The 18474-nt window shown below is 49.5% G+C and overlaps 1 protein-coding gene and 1 long non-coding RNA gene across 3 annotated transcripts; one reads left to right on the forward strand and one right to left on the reverse strand.

Moving 5' to 3' along the window:
* Positions 1-10019: 10019 nt before the first annotated feature.
* LOC117977493 (uncharacterized) lies at positions 10020-18152 on the reverse strand. Its single transcript, XR_004668662.3, has 3 exons — positions 18018-18152; positions 12236-12349; positions 10020-10468 (listed from the first exon to the last, which is right to left on the reverse strand). It is a non-coding gene; the product is annotated as an uncharacterized LOC117977493 (long non-coding RNA).
* On the forward strand, positions 11242-17894 carry APOBEC3C (apolipoprotein B mRNA editing enzyme catalytic subunit 3C). 2 transcript variants are annotated; one of them, XM_063603312.1, is made up of 4 exons: positions 11242-11769; positions 12985-13141; positions 15162-15441; positions 17770-17894. In XM_063603312.1, exons 1-4 carry the CDS (start codon positions 11753-11755, stop codon positions 17871-17873), a joined length of 558 nt encoding a protein of 185 aa, XP_063459382.1. In that variant the 5' UTR covers positions 11242-11752; the 3' UTR covers positions 17874-17894. The 2 variants fall into 2 exon arrangements, with proteins under 2 accessions (XP_063459382.1, XP_008973353.1); XM_008975105.4 differs by lacking the exon at positions 17770-17894 and adding an exon at positions 15665-17750 and having other exon boundaries at positions 11507-11769.
* Positions 18153-18474: the final 322 nt, after the last annotated feature.

Genomic DNA, 18474 nt, shown 5'->3' on the forward strand with positions numbered 1-18474 from the left:
AGAGGATCACCTGAGCCTGGGTAGGTCAAGATTGCAGTGAGCTGTGATTGAGCCACTGCACTCCAGCCTGTGTGACAGGGCAAGACTGTATCTCAAAAAAAAAAAAAAAAAAGAAAGAAAAAAAAAATCATCTTGCAAAAGTTGTATAAGACCCATACACAGAAAACTACAAAACTCTACTAAGAACTAAGAGAAAGTTTTTAAAATCACCTAAATCAATGGTGAGATATACCATGTTTTGGGATTGAAAGACTTAATATTAAGAGGTTAAATCGGCCAGGTGCGGTTGCGCATGCCTGTAATCTCAGCACTTTGGGAGGCTGAGGTGGACAGATCACTTGAGATCAAGAGTTTGAGACCAACCTGGCCAACATGGTGAAACCCGGTCTCTACTAAAAATACAAAAAATTAGCCAGGCGTGGTAGCGTGCACCTGTAATCCTAGCTACTCAGGAGGCTGAGGCAGTAGAATTGCTTAAACCTGAGGTTGCAGTGAGCAGAGATCCAGCCACTGCACTTCAGCCTGGGTGACAGAGCAAGACTCCATCTCAAAAAAAAAAAAAAAAGTTTACAGATTTGATGCAATCCTAATCAAATTCTCAGGGTTTGGGGTCAGCTCTTCTGCCCCCTTGCGGAAGCTCTGTAATGTGTGCACTAAGTCAGGATGCCCTCCCTTCCCAGCGGTCAGATTTCAGGGCTAGCCACAGAGACCGCCCTGGCAAGTCTGCTGGGAGGAAGTGAGGCAGCAGCCCTTTTCTGGCATGCTCACGTCTCCTTGGTGTGAAGCAGCACCTGGGCCTGCAGCTGCCAGGAGCAGTCCTAGATGGTCCCTGAGTGTCTCTGATCCTGAGCCAAGTGTGTGTCTTTAGCTCCTTGAGGAAGGTCCCCAGTAGGACACAATTAAAGTCAGAGGCAAGAACGATGACATGGGTTCTGTCTCTCCTCGTACGCTCCACAGCTCAGACCTGTGGGCTCCAGCTGGCTCTTGCTCTCCCACACCTAGCATCCCTCATCCCTTTCTGATGGCCCCTTGAACCACCCCGCCACAGACTTCAAGCTCCAACATCACAGGCAGTGAAGACAACACTTTATGGGGGTTGCTTAACCAGCCCCTGCAACTGGATAAGGTCAGATTCAGATTTTTTAAAATTCATAAACAAAATATATACATCTTAGTGGTTCTGTTTATCGGCTGAACCCCAACTAATACACCCCTAAAAAGCATTACCATGGCAGGGCACAGTGGCTCATGCCTGTAATTCAAGCATTTTAAAAGGCAAAGTTGGGGCCGGGTGCAGTGGCTCACGCCTGTAATCCCAGCACTTTGGGAGGCTGAGGCAGGCGGATCACAAGGTCAGGAGATCGAGACCATCCTGGCTAACACAGTGAAATCCCGTCTCTACTAAAAAAAAAAAAAAAAAGAATACAAATTTAGCCGGGCGTGGCGGTGGGCGCCTGTAGTCCCAGCTACTTGGGAGGCTGAGGCAGGAGAATGGCGCGAACCCGGGAAGGGGAGCTTGCAATGAGCTGAGATTGTGCCACTGCACTCCAGCCTGGGCAACAGAGCGAGACTCCATCTCAAAAAAAAAAAAAAAGAGGCAAAGCTGGGAGGATTACTTGAGCTGGGGAGTTTGAGGTTGCAGTGAGCCATCACTGCACTCCAGCCTGGGCAACAGAATAAGATCCTGTCTCTAAAAAATTAAAAAATTAAATTTAATTAATTAAAAATTTAAAAATTAAAAAAATGTTTAAAAAGCATTATTCTCTGCTGGGTTTGGTGGCTCACACTTGTAATCCCAGCACTCTGGGAGGCCAAGATGGGCATATCACTTGAGGTCAGGAGTTGGAGACCAGCCTGGCCAACATGGTGAATCTCCATTTCTACTAAAAATACAAAGATTAGCCAAGCGTGGTGGCGAGTGCCTCTAATCCCAGCTACTCGGGAGGCTGAGACAGGAGAATCGCTTGAGCCCAGGAGTGGGAGGTTGCAGTGAGCCGAGATCGTGCCATTGTACTCCAGCCTGGGTGACAACACTGAAACTCTGTCTCAAAAAAAAAAAGAAAAAAGCATTATTCTCCTACGTCTCTCCAAAATTACTTAAAATATTTTAAGGGACAAATGGATATCGATTTCCAATGAGTTCAGGGTAGGCTGTGCTGCTAGACACGGTGGTGTCAGTATTTGAGCTCGATTCCTGTTCTTACTAGGGTAACACGTTATCGCTGCTAAATCATTCACGCGTTTAAGACAAAATCATAGTGTGAATTAGGCACACTTAGAACTCAATGATCTTTTTTTCTTTTTTCTTTTTTTTTTTTGAGGCGGAGTCTCGCTCTGTTGCCCAGGCTGAAGTGCAGTGGCACGATCTCGGCTCACTGCAACCTACGCCTCCTGGATTCAAGCAATTCTCCTGCCTCAGCCTTCAGAGTAGTGCTCTAGCAAATTAACTGAACCCAAAGAATGGGTCATGGGAACCTCAACTTGAAGCCTGTTGGTCAGACACTCCAGATGTCTGAGCTTTCTACTGGTGTCTAAAGCAGGGGCAGTTTTGGGGACTGGGCCCTCAACCTGTGAGATCTGACACCATCTCAAGGCAATGTTGGATGTGACTGAGAGGACACCTGGCTGGTGCCTGCTGAAGAATGGATTGCTTGTTTGTTGGTGGGAAGAAATCCCCCACATTTGGTCACAGAAGTCTTCTGTGTTGACTGTTGTTGTGTTGGTGCGAGAGCAGAGGAAAAACACGGCTTGAGTTTGTGTGTTTTTCTACACACTCAGTTTCCCAAGCCCTCTTAATTCCCAGCCGTTGCTTGTTGCTTGTTGCTGGGGTCTCCCGGCCAAAGCTGAATGCCTCTTCACAAGACCTCGTCATGACTCTTTCTGTGGTGTATCTGTCTGACCCTCACCCATCTGAAGCTTTCTGTAGGATGTTAGGTACATAATCTCTCTTTGACCATGGTTTTAACTCCCGGCCACCAATTCCAGGGCAGATGGAAAAGTCGTGCTTGGCCTTCTAGCACACTTACATAAATATTCCATAAAAGTAAGAATCACCAAAACTGACACAAAATGGAAAAAAATCACTCAGGTCGATCATCAGTGAGGACACTAAAAAGGTAACCAATCCTCACCTAACCTCAGGCCTTGATGGTTTTACTGGCAATTTCTACCAAATTGTCAATGAACAGATCATTCCACATTACAGAGACTATTCCAGAGAAAAGAAAATGATGGGAAGCTTCCCAAATCATGACCCAGGATTATCACAACCCTGATGCTACAACTGGGCAAAAATAGAAAACAATTTTTAAAAAACTATAATTCATGAGTAATTTCAGTCAATGAGACACAGCAGCCCAGGAACTGAAGAGTCCCTGACTAAAAAGGCATTAAATCCGGCCGGGCGCGGTGGCTCATGCCTGTAATCCCAGCACTTTGGGAGGCTGAGGCGGGCATAACACCTGAGGTCAGGAGTTCAAGACCAGCCTGGCCAACATGGTGAAACACTCCTCTCTACTAAAGATACAAAAATTGGCCGAGCGCGGTGTCTCATGCCTGTAATCCCAGCACTTTGGGAGGCCGAGGTCGGCAGATCACCTGAAGTCAGGAGTTCGAGACCAGTCTGGCCAACATGGTGAAACCTCATGTCAACTAAAGATACAAAAAATTAGCTGGGTGTGGTGGCATGTGCCTGTAATCCCAGCTACTAGGGAGGCTGGGGCAGGAGAATCTGTTAAACCTGGGAGGTGGAGGTTGCAGTGAGCCGAGATCACACCATTGCACTCCAGCCTGGGTGACAGGGCGAGACTCCATCTCAAAAAACAAAAACAAAAACAAAAAACAAAAATTAGCCAGGTGTGTTGGCACGCACCTGTAATCCCAGCTACTCAGGAGGTTGAGGCAGGAGAATCACTTGAACCCAGCAGGCAGAGGTTGCAGTGAGCTGAGATCGTGCCACTGAACTGCAGCCTGGGTGATGGAGCGAGACTCAGTCTCAAGAAAAAAAAAAAAAAAAACAGAAAGGCATTTAATCTGCAGGCCCCAGAGCTGATGGCTTCCCGGAGCTGGGCAGGTCCACACTTCCTCAGCCTCAGGACCAAGTGTCCGTGTGCGTGAGTGACAAGGGGCCTCAGAAGCTACACGTGGGAGTCCTGAGACTTCCGCTCTGTGCTGTTACACACGTTGTCCCACCTGTCCTGTATCTTTTCTTAAAGCCAAGGAAATGCATACTGGGTGAAGCCTATCATGTCTCTTTTGATAGTCAATCCAAATCACAAGCCACTACTACTTGTCAAACAGAATGATATTGCAACTATATCAATAGATTAAAGGAGAAAAACCACATGACCATCTCAATCATAAAAAACAGAAAGCATATGCTATTAAAATAGCATCTTAGGACCAGGCACTAATCCCAGCATTTTGCCTGTAATCCCAGCATTTTGGGAGGATAAGGCAGGCGGATTACTTGAGGTCAGGAGTTAATGACCAGCCTGGCCAACATGGTGAAACTCCATCTCTACTAAAAATATAAAAATTGGCCAGGTGTGAAGGTGAACACCTGTAATCCCAGCTACTCAGGAGGCTGAGGCAGGAGAATCGCTAGAATCCGGGAGGCAGAAGTTGCACTGAGCTGAGATCGTGCCAATGCACTCCAGCCTAGGCAACAGAGCAAGACTCCATCTCTAAGATAAATAAAATAAATAAAATAAAATAAAATAAAATAAAATATAAAATAAAATAAAAAATAAAATAAATGAAATGAAATAAAACAAAATAGCGCCTTAGAAGATGCAAAGGTAGCTTAGAAGCTATCTTAAGAGCTTGAAGCATGCTGCCATGCCAAAGAAAGCATTCCCAGTTCAACAAAAGTCTTAGCAAGCTTTCTTCATCTCATAAAAGGTTTCTAGATAAAAGGTTAGTCTACTACAAGTATCTACTAGATGGTGAAATCAAAGTCAAGAGAAAAGGCTGGCTCCTGAAACCCCAATCCAGCACTGGGCTAGAGGTTTCTGCCAACAGAAAAATGGGCAAGTGATATGCACAGGCAATTTATAGAAGAAATGAAATAAGCAATAAAATATGCAAAATTGAACAGCCTTATTAATACACAAGTAAACACTAGTGGGAATATCAACTGGGAATCTCACTTTGGAGAGTGTGGCAGACACTAAAGGCAGGCTCACCCAAATGAATAAAAATAAAATGTAATGCAAATAGTAACCAAAAGAGAGCAGCAGTGGCTACGCTAATAGCAGATAAGAGATTTTTTTTTTAACCAGGTGTAGTGGCTCACGCCTGTAATCCCAGCACTTTGGGAGGCCGAGGTGAGCCGATGACCTGAGGTCAGGAGTTCAAGACCAGCCTGACCAACATGGTGAAACCCCCGTCTCTACTAAAAATACAAAATTAGCTGGGCGTTGTGGCGCATGCCTGTAATCCCAGCTACTTGGAAGGCTGAGGCAGGAGAATCGCTTGAACCCAGGAGGCGGAGGTTGCAGTGAGCCAAGATCTCACCATTGCACTCCAGCCTGGCCAACAGAGCGAGACTCTGTATCAAAAAAAAAAAAAAAAATTTACACACTTAATAACAGACCATCAAAATATATGAAGCAAAAATGAACAGAATTGAGGGAGAATTAGAGTTCTACAATAATTGGAGACTTCAATACCCAATGCTCAATAATGGACAGAACAACCAGATAGAAAAAAAAGGAAGGAAATAGAGAACTCAACACAATAAGCCAACTAGGTCTAACAGACATATACGGAACACTTCACCTAATAACAGCAGACAGCTGCTGTGGAAAACAGCACGGCAGTTCCTCAAAAAATTAAAAATAGAATGGCCAGATGATCCAGCAATTCCACTGCCGGGTGTACACTCAAAAAAATTGAAAGCAGAGTCTCAAGGAGGTATTTGTACACCCATGGAAGCAACCCAAGTTTTCATCAACACATGAATGGAGAGGCCAGATGTGCTCTACACATACAATGGAATATTACTCAGCCTTGAAAAGGAAGGAAATTCTGACCCACGCTACAACATGGATGAACCTTGAGGATATTATGCTGAGTAAAATAAGCCAATCACATAAAGAGAAATACTGAATGATTCCATTTATATGACGTACTTAGAATATTCCCAATGGCCAGCCCGGCGCAGTGGCTCACGCCTGTAATCCCAGCAGTTTGGGAGGCCCAGGTGAGCGGATCACCTGAGGTCAGGAGTTTTTTTTTTTTGAGACAAGCTGTGTCACCCAGGCAGGAGTGCAGTGGTGTGATCTCAGTTCCCTGCACCCTCTGCCTCCCCGGCTGAAGGAATTCTCCTGCGTCAGTCTCCCTAGTTGCTGGGATTATAGGGGCCTGCCACCATGCCTGGTTAATTTTTTTTGTTGTTGTTGTTGAGACCGAGTCTTGCTCTGTTGCCCAGGCTGGAGTGCAGTGGTGTGATCTCAGCTTATTGCAACCTCTGCCTCCTGGGTTCCAGTGATTCTTCTGCCTCAGCCTCCTGAGTAGCTGAGACTACAAGCGCACACCACCACCCCCAGCTATTTTGTGTGTGTGTTTTTAGTAGAGATGGGGTTTCACCATGTTGGCCAGGATGGTCTCGATCTCCTGACCTCGTGATTCGCCCACCTCAGCCTCCCAAAGAGCTGGGATTACAGGCGTGAACTACCAAGCCCGGCCAAGTAGTTTCTTATAAAACTAAACGTGTACTTAATATACAATCCAGCAATTGCACTATTGGGCATTTATTCCAGAGAAATGAAAACTTATGTTCACATTTAAAAAACAAAAACAAAAACAAAAACCTGTGTTCATAGCATCTTTGTTCACAATAGCCAAAAACCACAACCAATCTAAACGTCCAGTGGGCGAATGGTTCAACCTGCTTTGGTACATCCATGCCATGAGTCGTGCCCTGAAATGAAAACGAACAACCTATGGAAACCAGCAACAATTCAGATGAACCTCAAGGGTATTATGCTGAGTGAAAAACGTCAGTGACGAACGATTCCGTACATACATTCCACATATAATCATATACGGATGATTCTATATATATCAAAAGAAATCATATTAAAAGATCCCATATATATATTCTAGATATATATTTCATATAATCATATACTAAAGATCCCATATATATAAAACCTTCTTTTTAATATTTATTTTTATTATTTTATTTTGTTATTTTGAGATGAGGTTTCATTCTTGTTGCCCAGGCTTGAGTGCAATGGCGCGATCTTGGCTCACCACAACCTCTGTCTCCCGGGTTCAAGTGATTCTCCTGCCTCGGCCTCCCGAGTAGCTGGGATTACATGGTGGCATGCACCACCACACCTGGCTAATTTTGTATTCTTTTTTAGTAGAGACGGGGTTTCTCCATGTTGGTCAGGATGGTCTCTAACTCCCGACCTTAGGAGATCCCCTTGCCTCAGCCTCCCAAAGTGTTGGGATTACAGGCGTGAGCCACAACACCTGGCTTATTTTTTTTTATTTTTTCAGATGGAGTCTCACTCTGTGGCCCAGGCTGGAATACAGTGGTGAGATCTCTGCTCACTGCAACGTCCACTTCCCAGGTTCCAGCTATTCTCCTGCTTCAGCCTTCCAGGTAGGTGGGACTACAGGTGCAAGCCACCATGCCTGGCTAATTTTGTAATTTTTTTTTTTTTTTTAGTCATGACGGGGTTTCACCATGTTGGTCAGGCTGGTCTCGATCTCCTGACCTCAGGTGATCTGCCCGCCTCAGCCTCCCAAAGTGCTGGTATTATAGGTATGAGCCACGGCAATCAGCCATATATAACCTTTTTCAAATAAAATTACACAGGTGGAAAACGTATTTCTTTTTCTTTTCTTTTCTTTCTTTCTTTTTTTTTTTTTTTTTGAGACAGGGTCTCACTCTGTCGCCCGGCTGGTGTGCGGTGATGCAATCATGGCTCAAGTGATCCTCCCCATCAACCTCCCTAGCAGCTGGAATTACAGGTGCACACCACATCTGGCTAATTTTGTTTTTGTTTTTGTTTTTGTTTTTGTAGACACGGGGTTTCAGCATGTTGCCCAGGCTGGTTTCGAACTCCTGACCTCAAGTCATCCGTCCGCCTCGGCCTCCCACAGTGCTGGGATTACTGGTGTGAACCACCACACCCGGCCCGAAAAGGTTTTCAAAATAATAAAATGGGCTGGGCAAGTGGCTCATGCCTGCAATTAGAGGCCTGGAGACATTAAGTAAACCACCCAAGGTCACACAGTAAGGAAGGGGCAGATCTCAGAGTCTCCTGGCTGCAAAGCTGGTGTCCCTTCCCCACTGCGCCGTAACTGCTGCCTTACAGCTGGGTTGGAGGATGCCTCCCTGGTCTAGGGTCATTATTACATTTTCTTCTAAGAAGTGTGTTTCTGATCAACGGAACTGATTATTTGCCATCTATGGTCTTACCCTTTGCCCCCATTTCTTTCTTATGGCAACAGAAAATTTCACCTTCAAGAGGAGCGCCTCGGCCCGGCGGAAGCATCATCTGGGAAGTGAGGAGCACCTCTGCCTGGCCTCGGCACCGTCTGGGAAGTGAGGAGCACCTCTGGACGGCCACGGAGCAACCCTCCAGGTGTGAAGTGGCAGCCCTGTGTGTGATCTTTCTGCCCTCCCCGAGTTTTCATTTTCGATAGTAAAATTTACTTGTAAACTAAAAGATTTATATTGGGGAAGATGAAAGGAAGGAAGGAAGGAAACTTCACTTTCCAAAAACAACCACTGGGAGTCCGCTTTGTGCAGCGATAGGTAAGCTTCCGTGCAGGAACGGGCGCTGCTGCACCCCCTACCACCCACGCAGCCTCCTCCCTATCTGCCTTCAGGTGGTAGCCAGAGGAGTTCAGAGCCTCTACAGAGAGCACAACTTCTCCAGCTGGAACTGAAGGGGGCCTGCCCCTCCACACCTGCGGGTATTTCTCGAAAGGTGGAGACGAGAGACTGAGAAAAGAAATAAGACACGGAGACAAAGTATACAGGAAGAAAAGTGGGCCCAGGGGACCGGCGCTCAGCATATGGAGGACCCGCATGGGCACTGGTCTCTGAGTTCCCTCAGTATTTATTGATCACTATCTCTACCATCTCAGCGAGGGGGATGTGGCAGGACTATAGGGTAATGGTGAGGAGAGGGTCAGCAGGAAAACATGAGAGCAAAGGACTCTGTGTCATAAATAAGTTTAAGGAAAGGTGCCGTGCCTGGATGTGCACGTAGGCCAGATTTATGTTTGACTTTATACAAACATCTCAGTGCAGTAAAGAGCAGTATTGCCGCCAGCATGTCTCACCTCCAGCCATAAGGCGGTCTTCTCCTATGTCAGTAAATAGAATGTACGATCGGGTTTTACACCAAGACATTCCATTCCCAGGGATGAGCAGGAGACAGATGCCTTCCTCCTATCTCAACTGCAAAGAGGCTTTCCTCCTTCACCAATCCTCCTCAGCACAGACCCTTTACGGGTGTCGGGCTGGGGGACGGTCAGGTCTTTCCCTCCCATGAGGCCATATCTCAGGCTGTCTCAGCGGGGGGAAACCTGGACAATACCCAGGCTTTCTTGGGCAGAGGTCCCCGCGGCCTTCCGCAGTGCACTGTGTCTCTGGGTACTCGAGACTGGAGAATGGCGATGACTTTTACCAAGCTTACTGCCTGCAAACACATTTTTACCAAGGCACATCCTGCACAGCCCTAAATCCATTAAACCTTGAGTCAATATAGCACATGTTTCTGCCAGCACAGGGTTGGGACTAGGGTTACAGATTCACAGCATCTCAAGGCAGAAGAATTTTTCTTAGTACAGATCACAATGGAGTTTCTTATGTCTTCCTCTTTCTACATAGACACAATAACAGTCTCATCTTTCTTCCCCACACAAGAACAAACTCCCCTTAAAGGAATCTATTTAGGAAGATTATTTCAAGGATACAATGTACATTCATTCCTCCAAAATATGCTTAGATGAACTTAAATAATCAGAAAGTTGTGTGTGTATGTGTTTCACATTTTCTTGGTCCACATGGAACACCGTGAGAGGTCCCTGTAGGCCGTGAGCCTGTTTGTAGACACCTGCTTCCCCCGCTTGATGTCGCAGACATCGCAGTCCCTGATGTAGGGTCTGGCCCTATGGGGCTTAGTGGGTGCTCTCCCCGTGTGTGGAGATGAGAAATCGTAAAAAGTAAAGACACAAGACAAAGAGATAAAGCGAAAACAGCTGGGCCCGGGGGACCACTACCATCAAGACACGGAGATGGGTAGTGGCCCCAAATGGTTGCGTGCACTGTTATTTATTGCATACAAGACAAGGGGGGCAGGGTAAGGAGGGTGAGTCGTCCAAGTGATTGATAAGGTCGAGCAAGTCACGTGATCATAGGACAGGGGGCCCTTCCCTTATAGGTAGCCGAAGCAGAGAGGGAAGGCAGTATACGTCAGCGTTTTCTTCTATGCACCTATCAGAAAGATCAAAGACTTTAAGACTTTCACTATTTCTTCTACCGCTATCTTCTAAGAACTTCAAAGAGGGACCAGGAGTACAGGAGGAAAGTGGACAAGGAGCGTGACCCTTGAAGCACAGCACCACAGGGAGGGGTTTAGGCCTCCGGATGGCTGCAGGCAGGCCTGGATACTATCCAGCCTCCCACAAGAAGCTGGTGGAGCTGAGCGTTCCCTGACTCCTCCAAGAAAAGGGAGACTCCCTTTCGTGGTCCGCTAAGTAACGATGCCTTCCTAGGCACTGGCGTTACCGCCTGACCAAGGAGCCCTCCAGTAGCCCTTATGCGGGCGTGACAGAGGGCTCACCTCTTGCATTCTTGGTCACTTCTCACAACAGCCCTTCAGCACCTGACCCTATACCCACCGGTTATTTCTTGGTTATATTAGTAATACCATAAAGAGTAATATTAAAAGCTAATGATTAATAATGTCTACACTAATGATTGATAATGTCCATGATCATCTCTGTATCTAATTTGTATTATAACTATTCTTATTGTAAGTATATTCTTTATTATACTGAAACAGTTTGTGCCTTCAGTCTCTTGCCTCAGCACCTAGGTAATCCTCCGCCCACATCTCTGAGGGGCTGACCTGCCCCCCACCTTCTGGAAGCTGGGAGGTTGGAAGAGGGGATGCGTGCGATGGACTCAGCACACAGCTGGGAACTCGAGGCACACCTAAGCCTTCGCTTGTGCTGTGCGGAGTCCACACTTCCTTCCCCACTGGGGTCTCAAAACCTCCCCTCACTCAACAGGGTGGTGCTGCTCAAAGATCTGGGCACACATTAGGGCTGGGGAGGGGGTGGTGGAGAGGGGGCTCCAGCCTGCCCAACCACCAGGCAACGGGACACCTGCCCCTCTCTCAGCTGGGTCTGGACCCGCCTCCCAGGCTCAGGCTGCAATGCCTTTCTCTTTCTCTTTCTCTTCTTTTTGCAGTTCCGTTGGGTCCTGCCCAGGACAGATAAAGACAGAGCAGCCTGTCTTTATCGGAGGTTCCTCTGCCAGTAGGAGGGGCCCGGAGAAAACCAGAAAGAGGGCCAGAGCCAGAGAAACATGAAGCACCCCGGGGCCTCCCACACCAGTGCCTGAGCAGGAATGGGGAGGGGCCATGATTCACAAGGCCCTGGGAGGTCACTTTAAAGAGGGCTGCTCAACTGCAAGGACGCTGTAAGCAGGAAGAGAAGCCACAGCGCTTCAGAAAAGAGTGGGACAGGGACAAGCGTATCTAAGAGGCTGAACATGAATCCACAGATCAGGTACCTCTGCCCGCTTTGTCTGCCAGGCCCCTCCTGCCACTTCCTGCCAGGCGGTCCTGCTGGGCCTCAGCCCTGGCCTCCCCCTGCCCCAGCCCCACCTCTGGGGTCCCTCCCCCCTGGTTCCCCCGCTGCCCCCACTCCCAGGCAAGCTCCTTGCCCTGCTGTGTGGTCCCCCGACTGCTGCTTCTGAATGGGCCACCTTCCCCACTTGCCCCAGCCCAGTCCGCCTGCTGAGACTCTCCCCCGAAAATCATGCCCGGGCTGGTGCTTCCCGCCCTGGGAGGGTGCTTCCTCTGTGTGCTTCCCACCATTCCTGGGAGCTCTGGAACTGGGAGAATTGAACCAAAGGATGATTTGAGCAATCAGGCATTTTGTTCTCAGCGCTTTGGTGCAATTTCTGTAAGATTTACTTCGTTTCAATACAAAGTCTTAGGAGAGGGTGTGGGGGAGGGAATGGTCTCTGTACCAGAAAATAAGTCACTTCTTCCAAAGATGCCTCCACTGTGAGCAGAGGAGGATGCACACGACCCCAGACACAGGCTCCTCCTCCGTGAGCACCGTTCACCTTTTAGAATGACACCTGCAACATGGAGTGTAGGAAAAAATATGATGATCAGGAGAAATGCTCTTATTTTAGGCCAGGCACGGTGGCTTATGCCTGTAATCCTAGCACTTTGGGAGGCTGAGGCGGGCGGGTCACTTGTGGTCAGGAGTTTGAGACCAGCCTGACTAACATGGTGAAACCTCGTCTCTACTGAAAATACAGAAAATTAGCCAGGGGTGCTGGCGGGCGTCTGTAATCCCAGCTACTTGGAAGGCTGAGGCAGGAGAATCCCTTGAACCCGAGGGGTGGGGGTTGCAGTGAGCTGAGATTGCAAACTCCAGCCTGGGGGACAGAGCGAGATGCCGTCTTTAAAAAAAAAAAAAAAAAAGTAGCAGAAAAACTGGGAGGTTGAGGGTGTTCCATTGGTAGCCCCAGAGCTGGGGTTCCAGCTAGGAGAGGTCATCCCGGCCCTGCTGCCCCTGCCAGCGTCCCCTCCTCTTTCTCTCTCCCCGTCTTCCTGCCTGGGAAAGCAGCAGACATTCTCAGGGCTGTGGAGGGATGGGGGAGGCCCAGAGCCCAGGGCCGTCCAGGCAGTTGTGTTCAGTGGGCATCAGCCCTGAGGACTCCGGTGCGGGGGTCTCTGCATTGGGGTTTCTCTCTTGTGCCTTCAGAAACCCGATGAAGGCAATGTATCCAGGCACATTCTACTTCCAATTTAAAAACCTATGGGAAGCCAACGATCGGAACGAAACTTGGCTGTGCTTCACTGTGGAAGGTATAAAGCGCCGCTCAGTTGTCTCCTGGAAGACGGGCGTCTTCCGAAACCAGGTAGCACCAAAGTCCTAGTTACACCCTAAATAGGAGCTAAGCAGCTGGGAATGCAGAAAACGCAACAATAAGTGATGTGCCCGGCCTGGGCTCTCCTGTGTACACTTTCCTGCCACATTTCTATTTTTTTTTTTTTTTTTTTTTGAGATGGAGTCTCGCTCTGTCACCCAGGCTGGAATGCAGTGGTCCGATTTCAGCTCACGGCAACCTCTGCTTTCCAGGTTCACGTGATTCTCCTGCCTCAGTCTCCCGAGTAGCTGGGATTACAGGCGCCTGCCACCATGCCCAGCCAATTCTTTTGTATTTTTAGTAGAAACAGGATTTCGCCATGTTGGCCAGGCTGGTTTCGAACTCCTGACCTCAAGTGATCCACCAGCCTTGGCGTCCCAAAGTGCTAGGATTACAGGCGTGAGACACCATGCCCCTGGCCTCCCCCCCACATTATGTATGTATTTATTTATTTATTTTGAGATGGAGTCTTGCTCTATCGCCCAGGCTGGAGTGCAGTGGCACAATCTCAGCTCACTGCAAGCTCCGCCTCCCGGGTTCACGCCATTCTCCTGCCTCAGCCTCCCAAGTAGCTGGGACTACAGGCGCCCGCCACCATGCCCAGCTAATTTTTTCTTTTTTTTTTCTTTTTTTTTTTTTTTTTAGTAGAGACGGGGTTTCATGGTGTTAGCCAGGATGGTCTCGATCTCCTGACCTCATCATCCGCCCGCCTCAGCCTCCCAAAGTGCTGGGATTACAGGCATGAGCCACTGTGCCCGGCCCTCCCCACATTTTTTAAGTCCATGGCCCAGATCTTCCTCCCTGACTCTCCTGTGATCAGATCGTGGAGGGGGTTTGCTTCCTCCCAAAAGGCCTTGTTTAGCGCCCAGCACCCTCACTCTTGACTTTGTTTCCCAAAATCTTGTTATGGAGCTGTGCGTCCGGCAGTCCTCAGGAATCAGCAGCTGTGGGAAGCGGGGGGTGTTGTGTCCAGCGCTGTGTCTGGGCCAGTGACTGCGGGCTGGTGGGGCTGCCCCCGCCACTGCCCTGATTCCTCAGCAGAAGGCAGGCAGGGAACAAAGCTGACCCCAGAGAGCCAGGCCATAGCAGGGGCTGAGGATGCCTGGTGAATGGATGCCTGGGAGAAAAGATGGCAGAATTCACACATGAGTCTATGAGACAGGGAAAGACTCAATAAAATAAAGAAGGAAGGGGCCGGGCACGGCGTGGTGGCTCATGCCTGTAATCCCAGCACTTTGGGAGGCTGAGGCAGGCGGATCATGAGGTTGGGAGTTCGAGACAAGCCTGGCTAACATGATGAAACCCAGTCTCTACTAAAAATACAAAGATTAGCCAGGTGTGGGGGTGCATGCCTGTAGTCCCAGCTACTCAGGAGGCTGAGGCAGGAGAATTGCTTGAACCTGGGAGGCAGAGGTTGCAGTGAGCCGAGATTGTGCCACTGCACTCCAGCCTCGGCGACAGAGCAAGACTCCATCTTTGAAAAAAATAAAAATAAAAGAATAAAGAGAGAAGGAGAAGGATAGAAGAAGGGAAACTCAATGAATAAAACACCCTGGGGCCTACTATGTAGCCAGAAAAATGAAAAGTAAAGAAATAAAATAAGGCCGTGCATGTGGTTTATGCTCATAGTCCCAGAGCTTTGGGAGGGTGAGGCAGGAGGATCGCTTGAGCCCAAGAGTTCAAGATCAGCCTGGGCAACATGGTGAAACCCCGTCTCTAAAAAAATTATTTAAAAAATTAGGCAGGTGTGGCGGCATGCACCTGCATCCCAGCTAATCAGGAGGCTGAGGTGGGAAGATTCCTTGAGCCTGGGAGGTCAAGGCTGCAGTCAGCCCAGATCCCACCACTGCACCCCCCAACCTGTGCAACAGAGAGAGACCCTGTCTCAAAAATGAATAAATAAGGAAACGGCCCGGGGCTCCAGGCCCGCCCTCTGCTCCCATCGCCCCACCCCTGCACTCCTCCTGCTCCTGGTCTGAGCTCCCCTGTCCTCCTCCTCCTCCTTCCCCAGGTGGATTCTGAGACCCATTGTCATGCAGAAAGGTGCTTCCTCTCTTGGTTCTGCGACGACATACTGTCTCCTAACACAAACTACCAGGTCACCTGGTACACATCTTGGAGCCCTTGCCCAGAGTGTGCAGGGAACGTGGCCGAGTTCCTGGCCAGGCACAGCAACGTGAAGCTCACCATCTTCACCGCCCGCCTCTACTACTTCCAGTATCCATGTTACCAGGAGGGGCTCCGCAGCCTGAGTCAGGAAGGGGTCGCTGTGGAGATCATGGACTATGAAGGTGAGACGTGGGGGGCTGAGGAGAGTGGGTGCAGGAGGGACAGCATGAGGGGCAGATGGTTCTTCAATGCTGTGGGGCGGGTCAGTGTCCCCTGGGTGTCTGTGGGGACCGGGCCGGCGCCCACTGCAACTGGCAGCCTGGAGACCTGGGCTGGGAGGGGAGGGCCCAGGGCCGGGAGAGAGGCCTGCTGGGCCCTCACTGCTTTCTCCTTGTTTTTTCTCAGATTTTAAATATTGTTGGGAAAACTTTGTGTACAATGATAATGAGCCATTCAAGCCTTGGAAGGGACTAAAAACCAACTTTCGACTTCTGAAAAGAAGGCTACGGGAGAGTCTCCAGTGAGGGGTCTCCCTGGGCCTCATGGTCTGTCTCCTCTAGCCTCCTGCTCATGCTGCACGGGCCTCCCCTCCACCCTGGACCCACTCTGTTTCTGCCTGGTCATCCTGAGCCCCTCCTGGCCTCAGGGCCATTCCACAGTGCTCCCCTGCCTCACCGCTTCCTCCTCGCTCTTCCAGACTCTTCCTGCAGAGGCTCCTTTCTGCCTCCATGGCTATCCATCCACCCCCACAGACCCCGTTCCTCCAGCCTGCGTGCCCCTAACCTGGCTTTTCCCATCTCCCCAGCATAACCAAATCTTACTAAACTCATCCTAGGCTGGGCATGGTGACTCACGCCTGTAATCCCCAAGCAATTTGGGAGGCAAAGGTGGGAGAATCGCGTGAGCCCAGGAGTTCCAGACCAGGCTGGGCCACATGACAAAGCCCCATCTCTACAAAAAAAAAAAAAAAAAAAAAAAAAAAGCCAGACGTGGTGGCATGCATCTGTAGTCCAAGCTACTTGGGAGGCTGAAGTGGGAGGATTACTTGAGCCCGAGAGGTGGAGGCTGGAGTGAACAGAGATCGCGCCACTGAACTCGGGTCTGGGCAACAGATAGAGACCCTGCCTGAAAATAAATCGATAAATAAACTCAACCTAAACAGGTGTGAATATATGTAAGTTGAAAACCAGAAGTTTTGAGAAACATCCTTTGTAAATTTCATCCTATGAATTGGGTCATTCATGTCCTACCCAGCTAAAACAGAGGCCAGGAGCCAGGGAGGAAAAGCAGTCAGGCCACACAACATTGTTTCCGAAATGGACTTCTCTGTAAGCCTGACTCCTGAAACTGTGCATTGTACCCTGAAACCAGCTTTATCCATACCTTCTGCGATAAATGGCTGTAAGTCTTGGACTCCTTGCTCCAAACGCAGTGACTCAGCAATAGAACCTCGCAGCTCCCAGCCCTTCCTAGTGCCCATGGGCTTTACATAGGGCAAGAGAACATTTCTCCTTCTATAATTGCCATCTCTTTGCTCTCTCAACATGGTGAACACCATCCGGACTCCGTGTATGTCTCAAATTAAATTCTTTCTTTGCAAATGAAATATGAAATTTAGAGGCTCTTCTAAACACTTTAAATTTGATTTGACATTTTCAAAGCAGATGTAAGTTTTAGAGAATGAGATTCTCCATAAAAATGACCCCTTCATGCTGTGGCCTCCATAGAAGATGTCCCAGGCCAGGTGCCCACATGGCAGGCATTTATTTTCTCACAGATCTGGAAGCTGCAGGTCCAACTTCGAGGGGTGGGTGGGGTTGTTTCCTCTGAGGCCGCTCCTTCTGGCTGGCAGGGAGTCTCTTCCAGCCGTGTCCTCTGTGGCCTTTCCTCTATGCACACGCACCTCTGGGGTCTCTCTGCCTCCAAATATCTTTTTTTTTTTTTTTTTTTTTGAGACAGAGTGTTGCTCCTCTTGTCCAGGCTGGAATGCAATGGCACAATCTGGACTCACTGCAACCTCCGCCTCCCGAGTTTAAGCGATTCTTCTGCTTCAGCCTCCCGAGTACCTGGGACTAAAGGCATGCATCACCACACCTGGTTAATTTTGTAGTTTTAGTAGAGATGGGGTCTCACCATGTTGGCCAGACTGGTCTCGAACTCCTGACCTCAGGTGATCCGCCTGTCTCGGCCTCTCCAAGTGCTGGGATTACAGGCATCAGCCACTATGCCCGGCTGGGATCATATGTTCCACACATGTTTGTTCAATAAGCATGGACTGCAACCACCTACATGAATATTCATAGCTCCTCCTGTAGCCTGTTGAATATGTATGTTTAGCCAACCTCTTCAGCATAAAGCTCCTGCCCCAACCCCTCCTGCTTCTAAATGTCTGTCTCTGGTGTTAACCAGAGGCTGCTCTTCCCAGGCTGCTGGATGGCTACCTTGCAGGCTGTCGCCCTTAACAAGAAATAAAGTGTCCTTTGCAAATGCATCCCTTGTGTAATTTTTAGGTCACCGCGCCATGGGAACACGCTACCAGGGGAAGGGAGCTGTGAGACGCGCAGGGAGGCTCCAGACAGGCTGGCCTGGGACACCAGCCGCTGCTCTTCCATGACATGGGGACAAGAGGAGGCGAGAGCTCAGCCCACCAGGGAGGATCTCCGGGCAGGAGATGGGGAAGAAGGAGAAGCAGGAAGGAAAGAGCTCAGTGTGGGGCCGCGCATGGCATCCCGGTGGAACATCTGAGGCCCACACTCACCTGCTGTCCCTCCCTCCCAAGGCGGCCTCCGAGGGTGAAGGCCTGGGGGGAGGCAGACGCCTGGCCCTTTACTCTCCCTCCCTGTCCCCATGGCCGCTGGGTGGGGGCCGTCTCTGGGATGATCCCCGAGGGCAGGATCCGGGAGTCCCTGCAGAGGCATCAGCCTGTCTGTCTTGATGGTGGAGTGGCGGCTCCAGCTGGGCGGGACCACCAGGGGAGGGGCTTGTGCTCTGCTGGCTCAGCCTGGTGTGGACCCACCTCCCGGGCACTGGCTGCAATGACTTTCTCTTTCCCTTTGCAATTGCCTTGGGTCCTGCCGCACAGAGCGGCCTGTCTTTATCAGAGGTCCCTCTGCCAGGGGGAGGGCCCCAGAGAAAACCAGAAAGAGGGTGAGAGACTGAGGAAGATAAAGCATCCCAGGGCCTCCTACATCAGCGCCTGAGCAGGAAGGGGGAGG

Source organism: Pan paniscus, chromosome 23 (assembly GCF_029289425.2).
Source record: "Pan paniscus chromosome 23, NHGRI_mPanPan1-v2.0_pri, whole genome shotgun sequence".
Lineage (NCBI taxonomy): Eukaryota > Metazoa > Chordata > Mammalia > Primates > Hominidae > Pan > Pan paniscus.

What these genes read in the sequence shown, in the direction of transcription:
- APOBEC3C (XM_008975105.4), top strand. An exon ending in CGGGCGTCTTCCGAAACCAG is followed by an intron (nt 13,142 to 15,161) that starts GTAGCACCAAAG and finishes CTCCTTCCCCAG; the next exon opens with GTGGATTCTGAGACCCATTG. An exon ending in GGAGATCATGGACTATGAAG is followed by an intron (nt 15,442 to 15,664) that starts GTGAGACGTGGG and finishes GTTTTTTCTCAG; the next exon opens with ATTTTAAATATTGTTGGGAA.